Source organism: Danio rerio, chromosome 23 (genome assembly GCF_049306965.1).
Source record: "Danio rerio strain Tuebingen ecotype United States chromosome 23, GRCz12tu, whole genome shotgun sequence".
Taxonomy (NCBI): Eukaryota; Metazoa; Chordata; class Actinopteri; order Cypriniformes; family Danionidae; genus Danio; species Danio rerio.
In genome coordinates, this window is record NC_133198.1 from 34,990,458 (window position 1) to 35,015,000 (window position 24,543).

Sequence of the window (24,543 nt, forward strand, 5' to 3'; positions counted from 1 at the left end):
TACAGATTACAGGTCCCTGGATTAAAGGCAGATTTGGTCCACACTGTAACATCAACACTGACTAGTAAAAAAAGAGCAACTGAAACTGTTGGAGCAGCAAAGCTAACATCAGATGGAATACAGATTAAAATAAGTTCAGCTACAGACAAGAATTCAGCACAGACAAAGAGCTACAACCCTCCTAAACTCTGTTTTAAAGTTATAGGTAAGTAAGAAAAACACATCTCTCTATTTTGAAAATTAATTTAGGTTCAAGGATGAGGGTTCCCACTGGAATATCATGGAATGACACTGAAAATAAGTAAATAAATAATAGTAAAAAAATACATAAATAAATTATATATATATACACACACACACACACACACACATATACATACACTCTGAGAAATAAAGTATTCAAGCTGTCACTGGGGTGGTGGTACACATTTGTACTTGAAGGGTCCATATTGGTACCTCAAAAGTAAATATTCGTAACTACCTTCAAATTTTAAGAGGAACCCTTTTGAACTTTTTAGGTACTAATTTCTACCCTTGAGGTATTAATATCTATACATATACAGTTGAAGTCAGAATTATTATACCCCCTGTTTATTTTTTCCCCCAATTTCTGTTTGACGGAGAGAAGATTTGTTTAACACATTTTTAAACATAATAGTTTTAATAACCCATCTCTAATAACTGATTTATTTTATTTTTGCCATGATGACAGATATTTTTCAAGACACTTCTATACAGCTTCAAGTGACACTTAAAGGCTTAACTAGGTTAATTAGGTTAACTTGGCAGGTTAGGATAAATAGGCAAGTTATTGTATAACTATGGTTTGTTCTGTAGACTCTAGAAAAAAAATAGCTTAAAAGGGCTAATAATTTTGTCCTTAAAATGGTGTTTAAAAAATTAAAAACTGCTTGTATTCTAGCCGAAATAAAACAAATAAGACTTTTTCCAGAAGAAAAAATATGATCAGATATATACAGTATATATAATGTCATAAAATTATTTGTAAAGCAAGTCAATTGTCTTTTATTCCTGGTTATTTCAACATAGTTTTCCAAAATCCCAGAAATGAGTTAATTCGGCGAAGCAGAATAAAAGTCAAGATATGCTGTTTAACTTGTATAAATATGTCTTATACACTGAATTAAACATTTTACTCCTATTTTGACTTTTGCGACTTAATTTTATTTTTATTATTATTTATTTATTTATTTATTTATTCCTAATCATGGAATATCAGGAATATGGGAGACCACAAGGGAAAGCTAGTTTGCTGCTGGAAGTGGTATTAGTGTGACCAGCAGGGGGTGTTCAACCTGGGGTCTATGTGGGTCCTAATGCCCCAGTATTGGGATGGGGACTCTATACTTCTCAGTGAGCGCCGTCCTTTGGATGAGGCATCAAACCTGACTGAGTTCCTGACTCTCTTGAATAAAAAAGCCAGAATGTCCTTCAAAAAAAAGAATAGTGGTTAATCCCGGCATCCTGGCCAAATTTGCCCACTGGCCTCTGTCCATCATGGCCTCCTTACCATCCCCATATTATAATTGGCTTCATCACTCTTCTCCACCAATCTGTTGGTGTGTGGTGTGCGGTCTGGCGCAATACGGCTGCTGTCACGTCCTGCAGGTGGATGCTACACACTGGTGGAGGATGAGGAGATTCTGCCCCAAAACAACGTGTAAATCGCCAATGTCTAGAAAAGCGCTATATAAATATAAGGAATTATTATTATTTTTTGTCGCTTTAAATTTGAGTTCCTACTTATCAAAAACATTTTCTCTATTACTCTATTGCACTGTTTGAAGTGGTCGATTTGAAGCCAAAACTTGTGTTAAAACACAATCTGAGGTAAATGATCAATTGTTGTTCTCAGAGTGTGTATTAAAGTCATGCAAAATGATTTTCAAGCTAGACCAAAATTGTTAATATTAACTAAAATTTGAATATTTTACCATATCATTTTAATATTACATTATTGATATACAAGCACAACAGCAGCTTGTTTTTCCATTCATTAGATTTTCAGATTTTTTAGTCAGGGAATTTGATATTTAGCTTAAAGTGGGAAAACCCAGAAGAATACTTGTCAATTGATGTCAGTCAAGTATTTCTAGATAAGAGAATAGACAAGCACACATTGAAAAATTGCTGTTGTGTAAATTTGTTTTCAAAGGTTAAAAAGGTGACAGCAATGTCTCCAGTATAGCCTGACCTTAGAAATCTGAAGCATCTAGAATACGCTAATCCTTTGTCCCTGGCACATTACTGTCCTGTCCACTCTCCTGCAGCTGTTCCCGCTCCAGTTCAGCACCACAAGCATTAAAGCTCCGATTTCACCACCATTAACATCTCTGACCCGACATTCCCACTGTAAGATGATTGTCCTTATGGTTCTTTCCAGATGATGTTTCACCTCAGCCTGCTCCTTTTGCGCACCGGTTTGTGGCGCTGAAGTCTAGCCCTCCGCCCTGTGACACCTTCAGTATCCACACCAGAGAAGTGCTTGGAGGGTGAGATAATGAAAGCTTTTGATAAGTCGTTTGTCAGTTCAGATGACTTATTTAGCATCTTTTAACTTTTAATAATCTGTTTTGTTAGTGGCCGCTTTGGTAAGGTGCATAAATGTACGGAGACTAGAACGGGGATGAGGCTCGCTGCCAAAATCATCAACACAAGAAATTCCAAAGAAAGAGTGAGTACACTAGTTTCATTAGTGATGTTTTGATAAGCTAAAACATTATGGCCATTTAAAAGTGAAGCAAATATTGTTTTTCATCTTCTAACAAGACCATAATGTGTATGCGACACTGGATCACAAAGCCAAAGTGTTTAAAGCCCGATCCCAATTCTACCCCTTAGCTCTTACCGTTCACGTGACTGGTAGGAGTGTCCCAATTTTCTTTATTTTGAAGGCGTAGGGCTAAGGGGAAGGGCTAGATAGCCCTCAAAACAAAGATTTTTTAGGACCACACTCAAAACCAAGGGGTAAGAAAATTTCCCAAAATACACCATCTACAACGGCAGCATGTCTGCACACAGAAGTCAGGCAATGCACAAATTAGTATTTTTTGTTGTTATTATTATGATTTTTACAACAAACAATCATATGTTTTAGTACATTCATAACCACATTTATGTTTTACTGTTAATGTAAAAAAAAAAAACGCTCAAATAAAAACCACTAAATTTCGCTACCTATAATCATCCTAATAACTTCTGCAGTCCCACAACATACTTTCACATCTGACACTCAATAACACTCGAGTCCCCTATCAGAAAAGTATAGTGGCTGTTGGCACTGATAGCCTAGTGGTTACTGAGTCAACACATAGCACCCAGGTGCTCGCGGCAACCCAAGTTCGATTCCCAGCTCGAGGTCCTTTGCCGATCCTTCCCCTATCTCTGCTCTCCACACTTTCCTGTCTATGAATCTTCATTGACCTATCCAAAAAGGTGAAAACCCCTAAAAAAATAAAAAATAAATAAAAGTCTAGTGGCTGAGAATGACATTTTCAGTGTCTGCTATAATGTTAATGTTGTTTTCGTGTATTTACATTGATGAATATGGCCACGGTGTAAATTCACAGTACAGTTACAATCTTGTTGCTTCATTATGTCGTTATATACACATTATATTACAGTGATTTCCTGAAGTTAAATTCTAAAAAAATAACGCAACTGGAATAACTACAGTAGTCGCCATCATCGATCTCATATGAAGCAAGAGCTCACGACGGCATATGATGACGTGTGCAGGTGTTGTAGTGGTGTCCCATTGCTTAGGGGTAAATTTTGAAGCCCTTCCCCTTCACACTCTGTTTCAAGGGACAAGGGGTAGGGGTACAAAAATAGAATTGGGACTGGGCCTAAATGGAGATTAATATATCATTGAGCTGAATGAATAAAGCTGCGGTCACATTAGAGTTTGAGCATGCGATTTTCTGTCGTGCAGCGCTGCGAAAAGGGGCGGGATTAAACTAGCTGATTAGACATTTAAGAAAAGTGAGCGATTGCTCCATGCTTTAAATTTTTGTCCAGAGAGGTCATGTTTTGATCCTCGATTGGTCTCACGCAGTCAAGTGATGCGATTTCGCAGGTCAGAGTTCACCAAGCTTCAACCTGCGAAACTTGACGCATGACCCTGCGTTTCCGGTCTGATGCATTCGCGTGGGTATAAATGGAAGGCTATGGGAGGAAAAGCCCAGTGTGACTAAAGCTTTTCATTGAAGTATGTTTACTTAGGATAGAACATCCGAGAGTTAAAAACTTTTAAATTGGACTAAGTGAAGTGCTTAATGCATGTAACCAACCAAAAATGTACTTCATATTGTATAACTGACCATAAAATAATTGTAATTAATGTACAGTAGGACATTTACATGATCTTTACAATTCAGTTCACACAATCAATTTACAGTTCTTCATGGAGCATAATCTTTATTTAATATTGTAAAGATTTTTACTATACACAAATATCAATATTTTTTACCCATATCGTGTAGTTGTGGTTATTCCCTAAAAATACGACTCCAAAATAAAATGGGTTTTGTGATCCAGAGTCACAAGTAATTAATTATTAGATTAGCACAGCCATATCACCCTTCAGCCCAAGACCGATTACTCACTGAGGCTTAGCCGGGCTGAGCAGCTGCTGAGTCCTCATTCCCCAGTATAGTGAAAGGGACACTGTACTGTCAGTGAGCGCCATCTTTCAGATGAGATGTTAAACCGAGGTCCTGACTCTAGGTGGTCATTACAAATCCCATGGCACTTCTCATAAAGAGTACGGGTGTGACCCTTGTGCAATAATGCATTAGTGATAAATAAAATAACACTGTATAGTGTGTAGTATTTGTAGTCTATATAATGAAACCTAATTAATTTTGCATTATATACGTTTCATAACAACTTGGTTTATGTTCGCTAAAATCTTGCACAGTCACAGGTCTTAAAAATCCATGTTTTTTAAGATTAAACTGTGATGCCCACAAATTACATATTCTGAACAGCGGTGCTGATCAACTATGATCCCAACTTTTGCTAATACTGTGATGTGACCATTGCAGATTTATACAGTGCGATATCAATGCTGAAACAACATATTGTGCAGCCCTAGTGTAAAGTAACAAATTACAAATACTGAAATTACTGTAACTGAGTAATATTTCTTAGGCATTGTGCTTTACCATGTAGTTTTACGAATGTGTATTTTTACTTTCAATCCAGTACATTTTTAGTGCTGTATTGACCCCTTTACTCCACCTGCAGTCACTACCTTATTTTTTCTTTTCTATGGTGATTGGCTGAGTAGAATAATCAGTCTTTTGATTTCCATCCAATCAAATCACACATAGAAAAAATAATTTAAATTGAGATATTTCAGTAATTTGATGGCCATTATTCTTATATACAGCCATTACAAAAGACCAAATATATCCTTTTAAGTAAGAAAGGACCATTTTGAGTTTCTGATCAGGACATGATATGACTGTTCTCTTGTTTTTACCAGGACATGGCACTGAATGAGATGCAGGTCATGAACCAGCTGAGCCACCCCAACATCCTCCAGCTTTATGAGGCCTTCGAGGTCAAGAATCAAGTCGTGCTCATCCTGGAATAGTGAGTAGAAGCAACCCTTTATACAAGCGTTACATGGAGTATGAACCTATTGATAGTCTTGTTTTCTGTAGTGTGGAGGGAGGCGAGCTGTTCGAGAGGATTGTGGATGAAAGCAGTCCGCTGACGGAGGTGGATGCGATGGTGTTTGTGAAGCAGATCTGTGAGGGCGTTCAGTACATGCATCAGATGTACGTGCTTCATCTGGACCTTAAGGTAACAGGCAAAGCAGGAAGGGTCAGATTTAGACTTCTGTTCTCATGCAGATTGTCTGGGATTATAGAGTAAGCAGTTATGGTATATGCTGTTTTAGACAATAACGTTGAAGGGAAATGTCAGTCATAAATAGACCTCAAGGCAAATTTAGGGCAGCCATTATGTTTATTGTCTTGAAATTTGTTGTTCAGTGATTTTTGGAACAACCGTTTAATTTTCCATTAAAAGAAGATCATATACTTGACTAAACAGCACATTTTCAGCTGTTGTAAATTAACCAATATGTATATTTTTCCGTTAAGAGTATAATTTCTAAATTAAACTTGGCTTGATTTACGCTATGTTCCATTCATAAGGGCTCATTTCTATGCCCTAATCCCTTTAAAGGGTTTACCCTCTGAAGTGACAGCTATGAAGGGTGTAGGAGACAAAAAAAGCTTCTCTTTGGAACGCACTTATTTATACAGTCAAACTCCAGTTGTTATTCTATCATATAACTTTGCTGCGCTTTACTCATTTTAGGATAAAAATGAGTCACAATGTTTATGCATTAAAAAACATTAATAAATAATAAAATGTAAAAGAAAACATAATTTAAAGCCGAAATTTATTTTCTGAGTAATTTGTTTTGATTTGCACCTAAAATGGATTTGTCTTACTGCTTTTCTATTTTTTTTCATTTCGTTCGCTGTGTATAATCTTTTTTTTCCTGTTATTGTCCTTTTAAAGAGCCCTTTTTGTGCATTATAAAAGGTTATATATTGGTTTTAGGGGTCTCCCACAACAGTCTGATATGCATGCAAGGTCAAAAAAATACTTTCATTGTCTAAAAATATGCATTTATTTTTGCCTAATTATCCTAAAGATTCCCATATGATTCGTTCAGCAAAACATTTGTGCCTCTCCTTTGCGTGAGGCTAATCTGCTGTGTCTTATGACCCAGTCTGTTGTGTTTGGTCGACTGGGTTCAGTGCGAGACAGAGAGAAAGGCCCACCATAGGTATGAAGTAGCACAGAATATGCGAGAGCCCAATGCAGGAGTGCAATAAAGCAATGCAGTTAAACAGGTTATTCCTCTATTCGTAACACGAACCCCAAGTAATAACAATGACACACATTCAGTATTAATCCAAACAGTTCCAGCTGGATGACAGGAACAAACACAGCATAGGTTGGCTATACTGTGGTGTTGTTGTGAAAATGTACTTTAACCGTTTATTTCCAGCAGCTAAGTCTCCATCTGTCAGTGATTGTCATCTTCGTGTCATGATTAGTCCTGTGAACCCCCGCGCTCTGCTAGTGCCTGAATGTTTTATCGGATCCGGCACATATTTGGTGATGTACCATATTAATGCGCTCAAGCAAAAGATCCGAACCCGATTAATTTATTCAACTCCAAGTTGACTATTTCGTTAAAGAGTCAATCGTTTTAAACGGTGCACTTTCAGATTTGGCCTCAGCTGGATGTTATCTTTCACTTAGAGCTGTGTTACACACTGCATAGAAGGCCATTTTCAAAAACCCACAAAAGGGGCTCTTTAAGTACATTTTTAAACAAATTGCAAAAAAAAGTCCTTATGCAAAAGATCAAGTGTCCATCGGCTGTACCCTTCAAAATCCTTTATTCTGGAGGGCCCATAATAGTGACCAGTTTTGAGCACTTCAGTTTGGAACAACACCTTAATAAGGTGGTCATTTTTGTTTTCAAAGTGCAATTCGGAGGTCAATATATCGCAATTTTAACGCACTATTGGTGTGCAAAAAAATTCTATTAAAGTTCTCAGGAAGCGCTTTGAGTTGCATTTTTGTTTGACGTTTGACTTAATTTGAACAAAAACATGAAGACAGGGTGGGACGTAGCTCCTCCTCCTTTTTAAGAAACAGCCAATAGCATTTATTTTTTTATCACCACTCTGCATGTGGGAGAGTGGTTGAGCTCAAGCTAATATAGCAATAGCATCTTGAAGGGGGTGGGACAAATAGTAGAAAGTAGAGAGCATTTGATTGGACAGAAGATTTGATGATTTATATAAACACTTTTAGGTAATCTGTTTTGTAGATTTTATTTTGTACTTTTGTACTTTGATTGTCAGATTGCAGCTTCTTTTCAAATATTTCTCACATATTAGTCATCCTTTCGGACACCCTTAAAGGTCCTGTGAAGTGCCTTGAAATATGCACTTTTATTCGATGTTTGACATAATCTCAACCACAACATGAAAAGAGGGTGGGACTCAATGTAGCCCCTCCCCTTAAAAAAACAGCCAATAGCCTTTTGGTTTTATCAATTCTTTTGCCAGTGAAAGTGATTGAAATCAAGTGCATCAAATGAAACGCAAATGAGAAGCGTCTTGAAGTGGGCGGGGCATGTCAGAGAGAGCATTTGATTGGTCAAGATTTGATTAGAAACTAAACTATGAGGTGACTTAAATAAAACTGTTTATCCATTTAGGCAGACGTGTCAAACTACAAACTTTACATGCTTATATCAGTGTTATATCTTCTGAACGCAAATTTTGTCAATGTTTTGGAGCACACTACCTAATAGATATCCTTAAAAACTAACAATACTAATGATACTAACGTCTAAAAAACATTATTTTAATTTCATGGAACCTTTAAACCTCTAATATGGTTTGCATAGAGTTGTTTTTTGTCTGACAGCTTTAAAACGCGGTGATGATCCAACAGTTTATCACTTTCTTTTTCAGCCAGAGAACATCCTCCTTGTTAATCGCTCTAGCCATCAGGTGAAAATTATCGACTTTGGACTAGCCAGGAGGTGGGATTTATACCATGATATTGTTCTTACCCGTGCAGGTTTATGTGTTCGAACAAAGATTAGTGTTGTCATCAGCCATTTTAACTGGCCTGACATTTGCCTTACATACTTTTCCAGTGACAAGCGTGTATTTTTGCATGTGTTAATCCCTTGGGAGTCAAATATTATAGCCGAGGCTTATTTTTATGCTTTGACTAACTTTTCTCTTTGTCCCTCTTCAGATATAAACCACGAGAGAAGCTCAAAGTTTCATTTGGAACGCCTGAGTTTTTAGCTCCAGAGGTTGTGAACTTTGATTTTGTCTCCTTCCCTACGGATATGTGGACTTTGGGAGTCGTCACTTACATGCTGTAAATCACACCAAATTCATGTTGCATCGTTCTGTGTTGTAATTTCAATATATGGTCAAAGTTGCGATATACAAAGTCAGAATTGGTATGGGGAAAAGTCAGAATTTCAGATAGAAGATAGAAAGTCAAAACTGAAGATATAGTCAGAGTAGTGTGTGTGTGTGTGGGGGGGGGGGGGATGGGGGGTGTAAGAATTGACAGAAAGAGGTAAGAATTTTAGGGAAAAAAGCAAGAATTGTGAAAAAAAGGTAATTATTAAGGGGGGGGGGGAGTAATAATGGTGAGGAAAAGGGTAAAAATTGAGGGAAAATGTAAGTATTGTGAGAGAAAAAGGTAAGGATTGTAAAAAAGGTAAAAATTGTGTCAGAAAGGGGTTAGGATTGTGAGTAAAGGGGTAAGAATTGTAAGGAAAATTGTCAGAATTGTGAGAAAGAGGTAAGAATTGTGAAGAGAAAGTAAGAGTTGTAAGGGGAAAAAAGTAAGCAATGTGAGAGGTAAAAATTGTGAGGGGAAAAAGTCAGAACTGTAGGGGAAAATAGTCTTAATTTTGAGGGGGAACCATTGTTTGAGAAAAAGTAAGAATTTTAAGAATGGAAAGTAAGAATTGTGAGAAAAAGTACAAATGTGAGATACGATTATGAAATTGTATCTCACAAAGGGGAAAAAGTAAGAATTGTGAGGAGAAAAGTAAGACTCTTCACTTTTGTCCTCAAAACGCACCACCCAAGCCCACCAAATGTCATAAGGCCCATATCGGCGAGCAGTACCCCTGATTGTAAGAGTCAAATTTTTAATGAAACAAGTCAGAATTTTAAGATAGAATGCAAATAAAAAGGTTTGTGAGATACAAAGTCAGAATTGTGAGAGGTAAAAGAATTGTAAGAGGTAGAATTGTGAGATGCAAATACATAATTGTATCTCACCCTTTTTCCTTGCAAAGTTAGAATTGTGAAGGGGGAAAAGTAAGAATTTTGAGAAAAAATAATTGTGAGGAAAAAAGTAAGAAAGAGAAATATTTGTGAGATACAAATTCACAATTGTGAGCAAAAAGTAAGAATTGTGAGATAAAGTCAAAATTGTGAAGGAGAACAAGTCAATTGTGAGGGGGAAAAGTCAGGATTTTAATGAAAATATTCTGTACTGGAATTAACACTTTTTAAACATTAACTGCATTTTAATTCAACATCGCTTTCTGCAAATAAATACAAAAGTAAATCCCCATTATAAGTACAGTTATTTTTATCAATGACGTCATACAAATTAGTTAAAAACATTGGCCAACAGTGGTAACGTGTGGTAAAAGAACTGGGAGTGAGTCCAATAACATCAAACAAGGGCAGTTAAACAGCATCCAGGGTCACTCTGTCATCTGTGTTGTCTAATTAAAGCATTACCAGTGTAATGGAGTATTTGGGTAGCCACCAAAACTGAAACTTGGGCTACACTGTTAGATTCATGTCAGCTAAACTGTTGAATTTCTAATATATACAGTTGAAGCCAGAATTATTAGCCCCCCCCCTGAATTATTAGCCGCCTTGTTTATATTTTTTCCTCAATTTCTGTTTAAGGGAGAGAAGTTTTTTTTTCAACACATTTCGAAACATAGTAGTTTTAATAACTCATCTCTGATAACTGATTTATTTTATCTTTGCCATGATGACAGTAAATAATATTTTACTATATATTTTTCAAGACACTTCTATACAGCTTAAATTGACATTTAAAGGCGTAACTAGGTTAATTAGGTTAACTAGGCAGAATAGGGTAATTGGGCGAATTATTGTATAATGATGGTTTGTTCTGTAGACTATCAAAAAAATAAATATATAGCTTAAAGGGGCTAATAATATTGACCTTGAAATGGTTTTAAAAAAAAATGTAAAACCCTTTTTATTCTAGACGAATATTATCAGACACTGTGAAAACTCCTATGCAACTCCTAACATCACTGGGTGTATATATATATATATATATATATATATATACATATATATATATATATATATATATATATATATATATATATATATATATATATATATATATATATATATATATATATATATATGTATATATATATATATATGTAAAGAAAAATCAAAGGGGATTTAATAATTCTTACTTCAACTGTATATATTCTTTTTCTGTTCTAGTTTAAGTGGCCTCTCTCCTTTTCTGGGTGATGATGACGGCCAGACCCTCAATAATGTGCTCATGGGGAACTGGTAGGTTACGATTAAGGTTACTTGAGAAATGCAAGTTAAAACAACCCCTCATAACTGTGAAATGAAAAGTCAGAACTATAATATATATATTTTTTATCTTTGAGAGAAATGTGCTGCCAAAGAAATATCTAATCTGAAATCTTTTGTGTTCATGAAAAATGTGAAAAACTTTCAATCTAAAAATGTGTTATGAAGCAGCGCCCCCTTTTGGATGTATGTAGGTACTTCGACGAGGACGCTTTTGAGCACGTGTCTGCTGACGCGCGGGACTTTGTTTCCAACCTACTGATCAGAGAAAGAAGGTAACGTAAAATGAAAATACAAGTTCATCATCATCATATTTTAACGCTTGGCCACTCCAAAATCACATAATTGTGTTTAGTTGAACACAATATTCGCATACAGTGACTATATAGTGGCACTCAAGTTAAAACAACAACTGTATTTTGTATGACTTTTGTATATTCGAAAGATTATAGGTGTTTGTTTTTAATTCATCATCTTTTTAGTGGTCGTATGAGTGCCACACAGTGTCTCAAACACCCATGGCTCAACAACATCTTTGAGAAAGCCAAAAGCAGTAACATCGTGCTCAAGTCACAGGTTCTCCTCAAGAAATACATGGCCAGGCGATTGTGGAAGGTAAAACACTGTGTTTAGAAAGTGGCAGATCATTGTGTCCTCAGTTTTAAAGTACTAAATGCTCTCTTGCTCTCCTTCTATACAGAAAAACTACATAGCTATCGCTGCAGCAAATAGGTTCAAGAAGATTGGAAGTTCAGGTTCCTTGACCTCACTTGGAATCTGAGTATGTTCAAACTCTTATAATACACAGGTCATGTCTTTGTATTGCTGTGCCGCACTGCAAATCACCTTTCACCTCTGAAGTTTGACTGGCTGCTGATTTTAATTGCATTGGTAAACCACACAAATCTATAATGTGCAAGAACCATTTATTTATACAATACATATATATCTTGTATATTGTTTCAAGCATTCATAAATTAAACGTATAGCTATAAACACTCACCGGCCACTTTATTGGGTACACCTTACTAGTACAGGGTTGGACCCCCTTTTGGCTTCAGAACTGCCTTAATCCTTTGTGGCATAGATTCAACAGGGTACCGGAAATATTCCTGAGATTTTAGTCCATATTGAAGTGATAGCAGCACACAGTTGCTGCAGTTTAGTTTGCTGTGCATCCATGATGCGAATCTCACGTTCCACCACATCCGACAGGTGCTCAGTTGGATTGTGATCTGGTGACTGTGAGGACCATTTGAGTACAGTGAACTCATTGTCATGTTCAAAAAAACAGTCTAAGATGATTTGCTCTGCATGACATGGTGCATTATACTGCTGAAAGTAGCCATCGGAAGATAGGTAGGCTTAGGCGTTGACACAATGCTCAATTGGTACTATTGGGCCTAAAGTGTGCCAAGAAAATATCCTCCACACTATTACACCACCACCACGCTGAACTATTAATACAAGGCAGGATAGATCCATGCTTCATGTTGTAGACGCCAAAATCTGACCCTGCCATCCTAATGTCACAGCAGAAGTCAAGACTCAATCGGCCAAGCAACATTTTTCCAATCTTCCATTGTCCAATTTTGGCGAGCCTTTGCAAATTGTATCTTCAGTTTCCTGACTAAATGCATTGAGTTGGTGCCATGTGATTGACTGATTAGAACTTTGCGTTAATGAGCAGTTGGACAGTTGTACCTAATAAAGTGGCCAGTATGGGAGAGCATGTGGCTAAAATGGAAAATGTCCTAAATAAAAGGGAGCAACTTTTCTTTTTTTTGATCTGATAATGCCTAAGATTTTATTATTCATATTTTAAATGGCCAGTAAATGAAGACCACGTATCCAAAATGTGACAGGAAAATAATGGTGGTCTGACATATTTTACGAGAAATAATTGTTGGTTCATGAACAGGAAGTAAAAACAAGAAGTTCAGTATGAATTTTTGCTCGTATCAACAAAGTATTTCATGCAGAAGATCCTGTTTTGAAATGTGACGAAACATTTATATTCATTTGCTGATGATGATCAGACTGTAAATACAGGTGGTTAAATAAGCAGTGGCATGTTCATTCAAATTGCATGTGTCATTAAATTTATAATGTGACTTCCAGAAATAAACGAATAAGAAAGTATTGGAAAAACACATTGTTTCCCTTCTCAATGCTTTCATTCATTCATATTTTTTCCACTCTTGGATGTAAAAACAGGAAAATAAAGTGTACAAAATGGATTCTAAACAGGTACTTGTGCAGACATGAGTAGAATTCCCCTGGAATTGAAATTACATCATGCTAATGATGTTTTTCAGATTATAATGTCAATGTTATTTTTAGAGAAATTGGAGAAAAACAAACCTTAATACATCTTAGCCTCCTCTAGATGTTTGTGGAGCATTTAATTCATTCCACTGGTTTATTATTAAGTTAATTTATCAAACCATGGCAATGTAGCAATAAAACATCACACTGTGTGTTTGTAATACAAGAAAGAATAAACTGAACTAGAAAAGAAAAGTTCGTAGACAAACTGTATGATGGGTTGAGAGAGCCTAGTCTGAAAGTTTGAAGTAGTTTTAAAGTTTAAATAATTGAAGTGGTTTTTAAGAAGTTTGAAACAGCTGGCATAGACAAGTACATATACGTTAGCATATACGTTTTCACATGTTTTTTTAGCATACATAAGCATATTGTTAGCAAGGTTTTAGTTTAACTTGGCATGTTGTTTCTATGAATTTAGTATGAATTAGCATGATGCTAGTATTAGTATGTTTTTAGTATGGATTAGTATATTGTTAGTGTCATTTGGTGTGTTGTTAGTATGTCCAATGTAGTCAATGGCAGTTTTTTTTTTTACAATGTACGTCTATGGGATAGTTGCTAGGGTGCTGTAAGTGGTTGCTAGGGTAAGACTAGTAAGTTGAAATGTCATCAGTGATTGGCAGATGAGTAGTCTGAGTTAAATGAGTGTAACCCCAAGTCTGTATGGCAGTCTGGCGCAAAGTTATGAGGTCTCAAAGTTTGGTCCAATGTTAAGTCAATGGGACTTTCCTGAATTTTCCAGGTCAGTTTTCGGAAGTCGGATCAGTTGGAAAAGACATAGCCACCTGAGTCCGACCAGTTTGGAGGTTTGGAGTGAGTTTGGTAATTGTAGTATGAACAGTCTAGTAGGAGATGCATATAAAAATTATTCTCAGAAGAAGAAGAATATTAAGTTTGTGTAGTAAAACAGTATGTTGGCTTTCTCAAGCCACCAAAATGACTTCTAATCTATGCTGACGTCTTCAATGTGCCAGATGATATTTACAAGAGTGTAATAAAATTATGTCTTATCAACTTTAGATTTTATAACACACAATCCAACTAAACAATTGTTTGAGTTTAAATAATATGTCATAATCATGACCCTATAAAGTGTAACCATGTTGTTGTGTTTTTGTTGCATTGATTAGCATTTGTATAACCACAGTTTTAGGCTAGTCAGGTCATTTTTTTTATTCTATATTGTTTTAACTGTGTCAATTATGTCAAAGCAGCATTTTCAACAAAATGACTATAAATATAATGGGATGTGTCTCAAAGCTTTTAATACTCCTTTCAGAGGTTTGTGGTTGGTGTACTGAAACTAGATGTGGTTAGCTCATCTATTAGGGCAATTCCTTGAAGATTTGATCTGCAAGACTTGAAGATAATTAATATGTACTTAGTATTCTTTAACTGATGAATAGGTGTACTAGTGTTTAATATTTAATTTGCCATTATTTAAAGAGCCCATATTATACATGAAATAAGGTCATATCTTGGTTGTAAGGGTCTCCAACAACAGTCTAATATGCATGCAAGGTCAAAAAACACTTTCATGGTCTTATAATCTGCATTTATTTTTATCTAATTATCCCAGCGACTCCTGTATGAATCGTCCAGTGATTCATTTGTTCCCAAACCCCTCCTTAGCGCGAAGCTAATCTGCGCTGATTGGGCCGATGACAGTCTGTCGCGATTGGTCGACTGCCTTCAGTCAGAGAGGGAAATGGCCAATAGCTAATCAGCAATTTAAAAAGTAATCACAGTTCATACACGCTCGATAGTGTAGGCGTGGACTTTAGCTGCCACACTATGGCGAGTGGATAGTGCCACGGATAACCGAACGAAGGAGACAGTCGTGTACTCGCCATACCACACACACACAAAAACACACACACACCTCCGGATGACAACGCTCCCGCTTCAGCCCGCACCCGCCAGGTTTTAGCCTGAGAACCCGCTCCGTTTTCTGCCCGCCGCGCCCGGTCCCGCTAGAGCGGAGAACACAACCAAATATCACCCAGTATACAGTCCAGACAGCCAAGCTGTCTGTATAAAAAAACACACACAGCACAAAGTACACAAAGCTCGTTCGTTCGTTCGTTCGCTCTCTCTCTCTCTCTCTCCCCGCGCCAGATTTCTGCGGCGCGGGAATACATTTCCGAATAAATCGCGGGAGCAGAACTCTAGCACGGAGCTCCATAAACAAACAGCACGCGTCGCGTTTTTAACGTGACTTTGCACGCGATAAGATAAAATATCCAGTTAACCTGATACAGTACACGCGGTTACAAGTAACAAATCACAACTAAATACATTTGCAAGCTAGAGTAAACGAGGAAACAACTTTAACCGCACGTACTTACACTTGATAAATGTAGGAAGAAACCCATCCTGACGTCCATCAGTTACTCTTTACTGATCCTTCCTTTAACAAACTCAGATGAAGTATTCTTTGTAGCATGTAGCTTCCAGAAGTTTCCAACTGCTTGGTTATAATGCTGATGTTTCATCTTTGGGTAGAGACTCAATATAATATCCATCTGCAGTGTGACTTCAATCGACCGGCATGTTTGTGTGCGTGTGTTTGTGGGTGTGCGTGTGTTTGTGGGTGTGTGTGTGTGTGTGTGTGTCTGGGTTACTGCGTCAGAGGGCGGGGCCTCAGGTTTGAAATCTCCCGGGTTTGCGCGTGCACGTGAAAAACTTTGTTTCGTTCGTACGTCATGGCGAAACACCTAATGAGTCGGTATCAAGGCGACTCGTTTGAAGCACTATGATTCGACTCTTTTATAGATGAATCAACAGTTTTAAACACTGTATTCTTACAGATTTAAGCCTTAGCTGGATACTTCACTTCACTTAGAGCTGTGTTACACACTACATGGAGGGGAATTTTCAAAAACCCATAATATGGGCTCTTTAATAGGAACTAGTATGTGATAAAAACAGTGCTCAGCATATAAGAGTACAGCCCATTTTGAAAATGAATATTTTTATTTATTTCTCAGTAAATATGGATAATATATATTGGTGCATTTAAACAAAACAGATTTATCAAACAGATATGTATATTAAAATAAAATTTTAGTCACAGAACATCTTTAGTAATGGAAACATAAAACATTTACATTCATGCAAAATATTTCAACCAAATTATTTATATTTTTTTGTTTCTCCTGATTTTTGCTATTTTTCAAAATTTAATTTAATTTTTTCCCCTAACCATTATCGCAAGTTATTTTTGTTAGATTAGCTCCAGATTTGGCTTCAGCACTGACTAATGCACAAATATAATGTTGTAAAGCTTCATATAGAATATGTGAATTGAAATTAGAGATGTGGTGTGTACTCAAATATGCTGAGCACTGTATATACTGAATAAGTATAAAAAAAAGATATTAGTATCTAAAAAAAAAGATGCTAGCATGAAAACTGATGCCATACTTATGGCAAGCCGTTTTGACATTTAATCTATAACTCGTACTAGTATCTACTGTCACGTTACTACTTATTTTTAGATACTAATATCTTTTCCAATAAGTACTAGTGCTTATTCATTTTACTAGTAGTGTCTATTCTTTAGTTACTCGTGCTTTTTAAAAATACACTAGTGCTTACGCAGTAAATACTAGTTCTTTTTACTAGATACTAGTACTCATTCATTAGATTTTACTACCTATTAAATACTAGTACTTGTTCATAAGATACTAGTGTCTATTTAATAGATATAGTTCTTATTAATTAGATATTAGTACTTATTAAACAGATACTTATGAAATAGATACTACAACTTATTTAAAAGATATTAGTACACATTTATTAGATATTAGTACTTGTTTGAAATGTTACTAGTGAAATGTTTATTTGAACTCTGCTTTTCCATTTAGACTAGTCATAACATAAGACTGTTAAAAAGCAGAACTGACTAGTAAAATATGAATTGTTACTAGTAATAGTTATAAAAGACACTAAGGGCGTATAGATTTGCTTTTGTTTTTGATGGTGACCTAATTTGACACCATTTTATCTCGATTGTTGTTTTTTCATAATCGCCGTGGAGACCAAAATCAAAATAAGCCTTTCATTAATTGGTTACTATTATAGAGAGCTAGTAACAAACTTGACCTGACAATTTTCTTTGAAATGTAGCTGCTTGTGTCCACTTCTCACCTGAGTCTTGCACAGTTCGCCTGACTGGAAAAATTCTACAAAGCATTATTTTATTTTGGAGGTGATTAAATTATTGGTGGGGAAATTTTAATCTGTGGATATTGGTGGCATCATGTCCCCTCCGTCCATGCTTATTCTACACCCTTGAAAGATACTAGTGTCTCATAAATAGATACTGGTAGTTATTGATTAGTAATAGTAATTGTTTATTAGTTACTGGTATCTAATGAATTGGTACCAGTATCTATTTAAAAAGTACTACTAGTATCTAATGAAAAAGTAGTAGTACCTAATACATAAGTAATAGTATCTAATACTTAACTAGTATCTAATTAATAAGGACTAATTCATAAAAATATGTACTAGTCCCAGCTGGAATACATACTAGTCAAAAGTGAATAGTTGATATCACAATGACATATCCCAATAGAAATAAATGGAAAGTGTTTTAATTTGTTACTAGAAACATAATTGTTACTATAGTTCACTATTAAAATAAGCACTAGTATCTAATAAATAAGAACTAGTATCTATTTAATATGTACTTGTACCTATTAAATAGATAGTATCTAATATATAAGTACTAGTAGTATGTACTAAACAAAATTAATGTCTAATGAGTAGGCACTAATATATTTTTAAAAAGCTGCATAGGCACTAGTATCTATAATACATGCATCTAATAAATACTTACTTGTGCCTAATGGAAAAGATACTAGTATCTAAAAAACGAGCACTAGTAACATGAGAATAGATACTAGTACTGGCTACTGATTAAATGTTAAAACGGCTTGCCATATATTTTTGTAAACCATATTATTATTAAAAAATATAGAAATACTGAGTACACCTTTAAAATGTGACGTTTACCTTGTTGTCGACAACCTGTTAAACATTAGTAGCCATCTAAAGGGTTTAAGGCATATATAAGACATGAAGGCTTCTTTAAACAGATGTGTTTTTTGTGTGTGTACGAGTAGGCTCAGCATAATCCGCAGTAAGGGGTGGGGTGCTATTAGGACGGGTTACATTTACTAAGTACACACTCATCGACTAGTCACATCCGTGTACTGTTGCTGGGATCGACAGCATCCAAGTTTTCGCTCTACAAGTTTCGCTTTGCTGAACATTTTACTCGAGGTAAGTGGTTTTTATTTTTCACACAAATGTGTTATTGACAGGCGCGCCACACTTCTGCTTTAAAAAATTAACAGATTTTCAAGTAGTTTCGAAATTGAAGACGACGCCAGATTTTCTCGTCGTTCAAAGGTACTTGGTTTCTTACTGTTATCTTAAGTAATTAGTTTTGACTGGAAATCCTCGAAATTACACGCTGGGTGTAATTTTGTTAACCCAGTGAATAGCCACATTGTTTCCTCTGCCAGTCGTCTTATGTCGTAGACTGAATTTCAACAGACTTGCCTTTTCTGAGAGAGCGAAACTAACAGTCTTCACAACTTCAGACGCACGACAAACCTTAATTCTGTTAGATTCAACATACCATCGTGTAAACAATCTTGAAAAGTTGGTAAATTGACGAGTTTAGAAAGTAAAGGCGGTTGTGTAATACAACATTACGTTAGGTGGAATAAGGAACAAAGAAAGAAAACCGTTGAGTGTCGCCATTATATTTGAAATATATTTATTTAAGCTAAGTTACAGTCGATTTACTGACGTAGTTAAAAGACTGTCGATTTTGTATGCTTGGCAAATAATTCACGCTACATTTTATAACAATGACTATGACTATTAATCTCGTGACTGAAGTCAGATGATGTAAAGACAGGAGTTTAACCTTTCTCACGGTTTTACTTAGTTCCTTGTTACTGAACTCACGTCAACATTTACTTTTACCTGGGTAACTTTTTTGGGGTTATTAAAGGGAATAAGGAATATTACACCATGTTTTACTTGCATTAGTTTTGCATATAAGTTTTGTTTAGCTTCCAGATGACAATATATATATATATATATATATATATATATATATATATATATATATATATATATATATATAATTGTAAGAGTTTATTATAAACGAACTGACAAACAACGAGACACCAGTCATTTAGCAAAAAAAAACAAACAACATATATATATATAATAAACGTATTTTATGGTCAAACATAACATGTGCACCTTTTAAAAACTTGGAGGAAAATAATTTGATTAAATGTAGTCTCTTGCAAAAGATAAATTTCTAATTTCGACTTAGTAACTGAAAGGTTGAAATTCCACATCATTATTTTAAATGAATCATGACTTTTTTTTCTAAAACACGACACATGAATTATGTTTTGAATACTATTTTTAAAGACTAAGCTAAGACTATATGGCCAAGTATTTAAATATGATGATGATGATGACTATAGCTAATATAGTAGTAATACACCATAGTATTTTGTTAGCTTTTTTATAGACATGAAATGTATAATAAAAACTAAACAAAATGTTCACTCCATTATAGACCATTACATTTTCCTGCATGTTGTTAAACTGTTTCCTAACTGTAACAAGAGGCAATTCAGTCATAACTTGACATTAAAATAGCTATCATAACATTATTTATCATTATGTGGACATTTTTGGATTCTTTTAAGCTATTGCAATGAAAAATGTGAAACAGGAAATACATTTGGACCATTGTTATTGTTTTCATCCCTCAAAATGGTCTATAACAATGTAGAATATTGCTTTTATGATCAACTAGTATGACTTATAGTAAAGTTAACAAAAAGTTTGTCATGTGTCACTGCAAAAAAAAAAAAAAAAATTATTGAAACTAATTTTCTATGAGTAATCTTTTTCACATTTAATCTCAAATATTTATTGTATGAATAATGATATATATATATATATATATATATATATATATATATATATATATATATATATATATATATATATATATATATATTAGGGATGTAACGGTATCAGAATTTCACGGTACGGTAATACCTCGGTATCAATGTCACGGTACGGTATTTATTGAATCATTTACAGGAAAAAACAAAACTTATGAAAATACTCCAAAAAAGTGCCAAAAGTGTCAATGACATACAAATTAGCCATCTATCTGTAAGCTTTGAAACAGGAACTTCAATTTTAATAACAAAAAAAATATTAAACCATGTAAAAAAAAATTTAAGTTTTTAATTTAGTATTGTTGAAAACTCATCACATTCAACATTTAATCACTCACTCACTTAGATAGAGATGGGTTTAAAGGAAAATTATCATATAAATATAATCTGGTAAAAGCTGGTATCTCTGGGCATTTACAATGTCCCCTGCAACAGAAAAAAAAACCTCTCATTTGGTACTGAGGTTTCTGGGACAAGAGAGATATGACTTATATGACTTATTTCTTGAGCGCCGAAAACGGAGCGTTTCGAAAACGCTGGAGAGGCCGTTTTCATTCTAAAACGCTGCTGCTCCGTCTCAGTGTGGATGGGGAAAGACGGAGACATCTGAAAACGGAGGCGGGGCTGCAAACGTTCGCCTATCTGATTGGGGCTTTTCCTCAATATTAAGTAGCCCACACACAGTTCAGTCTTGCATCCTCTTCTTGTAAGTTAAGACTTCGCAAGTTTGATCAAGGCTGCAGTCTCCCCCTTCTCAGTTTGATATGGAAAACATACCGAGGACACGGGTAAATCTTCAAAGGGAACAGTGTACTTTATAACTTCATTCACATCACCCTGGCTACGTTGTTTCACTTTCTCATCAATAAAATGTAAACATGATATAAGGAACTGCCTATTTTCTTTTTAATATTAGCAACTTAACAGACAGCAGAAATGTTGAGGCGTCGTGCTGCATATATGAGCGTCATCTTCACTGTGTGCATATTTATAACAAAACGGAGCCGATAACAACTGCCTCCTTTCAATTTCAGTGAAAATACGAAACACACCCTCTCTTTTGCTAAATATCAGTTTTAATAATCGATAATTATAAAAGTATAACATACAATAAGTTTATACATTGTAGGAAATAAAGGCAAGCGATCAGTCAATGTACCTGGATTAATCATTAACTTATCTTTGCGCTTAACCAAAACATGTTACCCGTGAACAAGTAACTTAATAGATTCCAATGACCAAAGTCAGGGAATTGGCCTATGTCGTTAGATAAAGACAACAAGATGAATGAAATATCACGTTTAGCAAATATAGCGAGATCAGATCCAGCGGGAGATGCTTGATGAGCAGTCCGACAAGCAGAGCTCTCATCTGGGTAGAAATGCTGGAGCGCTTGCCCGAGAGTGTGTGTGTGGTCACGTGATGTGCGTTTTCAGCGTTTTGGTGTGGACGGAGAGCTGTTCAGAAACGCTGGGTAAAACGCGAGTGTGGACGCGGATCGTTTTCATTCTACAACGCCGTTTTAAAACTAAAATGCACTCTTGTAAAAGGGGCCTTAGAGTTTTACAGCTCTTTTTGATCCCCGCTTCTAGCAGCACACTCCATTTCCGCATTACTGGATCTGTAGCGACAACAGACCGCAAGGGATGATGGGGATTGTAGTTTTCGCTACCTCCCGTTCGCTTCATTCGCCTGAGCAAATTTTCTCAGAAGACCTATAGTTTTACCGAGTCATGCGACTTCGGTAATATCGAAAAAAATTAATATTGCGGTATGACGGTATTTACAATACCGTTACATCCCTAATATATATATATATATATATATATATATATATATATATATATATATATATATATATATACCACACAATTAATCCATTAAAATCACCAACATATTCATGTGTAAAGACCAAGCCAGGACTTTAGACTGCAACCAAAACGGTGACAAATGCAATGTTAAGCTCAAAGTGAACAAAGTAAAAGTAAAGTCTCATGATGCAACACCTCTAATGAGAGGACTTGCACCCTAAGCTCATTCTCTCAGTCTTCGTCTCATAACTGACAAATTTATTCAGAAAAGAACTGAGAAAAGTACTTGCCACCAGTGATACCAGTGTGAGCCCTGCAAACACAAAACAATTAGCCTAAAGCCAAGCAAACTGTTTTCTATTATTATGGGCGGAGTAAATGGAGTAAATACATACTTGTAGGCATAGGGCATTAAAAAAGGAAACAGTAACTAGTTTGTTTACTTTACGGCTTTATTCTAAGAGGCAGCTTAGTTCCTTATATTATTTTTCCTTATATACATCTATGATTTTATTATGATTAGATTTTTGAGAAATAATCAGGATTATTGTTCTTCTTTACCTTAAATATTTGCTTTCTTTCAATTGTTTAAAAGGGATATTTGACTCTCAGCGATACTCAGTTAATTATTAGCCTCATTTAGCTTGTGTCAGTAAACTGACCTATATATTGTTCCTGTATTTTTAACCTTGCTGCTATTAAGGCTGGTGGGTGCGGTCGTGTGCTTTCATTTATGTGATTTTAACCTTCATTTTGTTTACAGGATTTAACCGAGAACCACCATGGCTGTAGAAGGAGGAGCGAAATGTGTCAAATACCTGCTCTTTTTCTTTAATTTCATCTTCTGGGTGAGTAACACACATAACGTCTGTATTATATCAGGCCACATTTCACATTAGCCAGACATTGTGCCATAACAGCATGACCCATTTCTGTGAATCGACAATGGCTTATTGCATGTTATAAACTCAAAAAATATTTTGGCTGCTTTTTCAAACTACCTATTTGCTTTTTTTGGTGGACAACTTAAACTTTTTTGTGTTTAAGCCACTTAAATGTGTTAAGTTAACTTAATCAACTTGTGTTGGGACAACATGAATGAATTTTGTGTAACCCTGCATTTACTACACTGTTTGGAAACTGTTGTGAAACATTTATACTCCTTTTCACAATCACATTGAGCTAGTTTAGCTCTCATCAGTAGCTTTGACGTAAAAAGGAGAAATGAAATTGACATTCTTCTCTACAACGTAAATAAATCTTGTGGTTTCTTAGAGTTCGAGAGTTGCTAATAACTATGACACACACTTTTTCCAGTGAAGGAGTTTAGCAGACCCACATAGACTTTATCTTATGATGACTCAGAGTGTAACGCCAGAAATTTCACAACATCCAGGAAAACATGCTTCCTGACTTTGTCAGATGACTGGAACACATTGTCGTCGTGTTCAGCTAACATGTGGATCAGCCTTGATTTTTTAGCTGGAAAATACCTTTTGCTGATTAACATCACAGTCGTTTACTTAAGAATTAGGTAGTTCGCACATTTTATGGCTTTCCTGTTTAAAGCTTGTTTTAATTAAAGGGACACTTCGTCTTAAAATGAAAATGATGTACTCTGCCTCAGTTTGATTTTTTTAAAAATCGATTAAACACAAAAGAAGATACTTTGAAGAATGTAGGTAACTGCAAGCCAATTACAGTACTTCCATGGCATTTGTTACTTATTATTGAAGTCAGTGACTATCGATTACAAGCATTCTTCAAAAGATCTTGCGTTTAACAGAAAATAAGGAAACTCAGAAACCACTTTAGGGCAAGTAAATTTTGGATTAACTATCCAACACAGGCTCATTCTGAAAAGGTAGCCTTATATACATTTTTTTGAGATAGCGAGTTATGTAGCCAGACATACGTATGACTGCATTTCATCTTTAAAATGAATGCTACGGGGCGGTATGATGCTGCTCCTTTTCAATTGGTCAATTGGTGCTTTTAAAAACACTATTGGTTGGGTTTAGGGAAAGAGAAAGGCGAGTCAGTCGGTCAATCTGTCAGTACAGTATTTCAGTCGACAGCGGCCTCTGGTGGATTTACGTTAGAAGAACAGGCACAAATGGCACTCGCAAAAGAAATTTGAGATCTGAAAAAGTGTACACAGCGACCTCC

General features: G+C 35.5%; 2 protein-coding genes across 3 annotated transcripts in view; both read left to right on the forward strand.

The window, feature by feature from the left end:
• The window catches only part of mylk2 (myosin light chain kinase 2), a 22,750-nt gene extending 9,378 nt beyond the window's left edge, over window positions 1-13,372 (forward strand). For both annotated transcript variants that reach the window (XM_068216771.2, NM_001423712.1), the window contains exons 6-16: window positions 6-205; window positions 2,405-2,513; window positions 2,602-2,695; window positions 5,513-5,622; window positions 5,694-5,835; window positions 8,547-8,617; window positions 8,839-8,967; window positions 11,121-11,192; window positions 11,414-11,494; window positions 11,702-11,834; window positions 11,920-13,372. In XM_068216771.2, coding sequence (XP_068072872.1) covers window positions 6-205; window positions 2,405-2,513; window positions 2,602-2,695; window positions 5,513-5,622; window positions 5,694-5,835; window positions 8,547-8,617; window positions 8,839-8,967; window positions 11,121-11,192; window positions 11,414-11,494; window positions 11,702-11,834; window positions 11,920-12,000 — 1,222 coding nt within the window. In that variant the 3' untranslated portion in view covers window positions 12,001-13,372. The remainder of the gene's footprint in view (window positions 1-5; window positions 206-2,404; window positions 2,514-2,601; window positions 2,696-5,512; window positions 5,623-5,693; window positions 5,836-8,546; window positions 8,618-8,838; window positions 8,968-11,120; window positions 11,193-11,413; window positions 11,495-11,701; window positions 11,835-11,919) is intronic.
• A 5,410-nt stretch (window positions 13,373-18,782) lies between these two features.
• The window catches only part of cd63 (CD63 molecule), a 19,650-nt gene continuing 13,889 nt past the window's right edge, over window positions 18,783-24,543 (forward strand). The window contains 2 exon segments of the mRNA NM_199543.1: window positions 18,783-18,839; window positions 23,138-23,222. Coding sequence (NP_955837.1) covers window positions 23,157-23,222 — 66 coding nt within the window. The 5' untranslated portion in view covers window positions 18,783-18,839; window positions 23,138-23,156.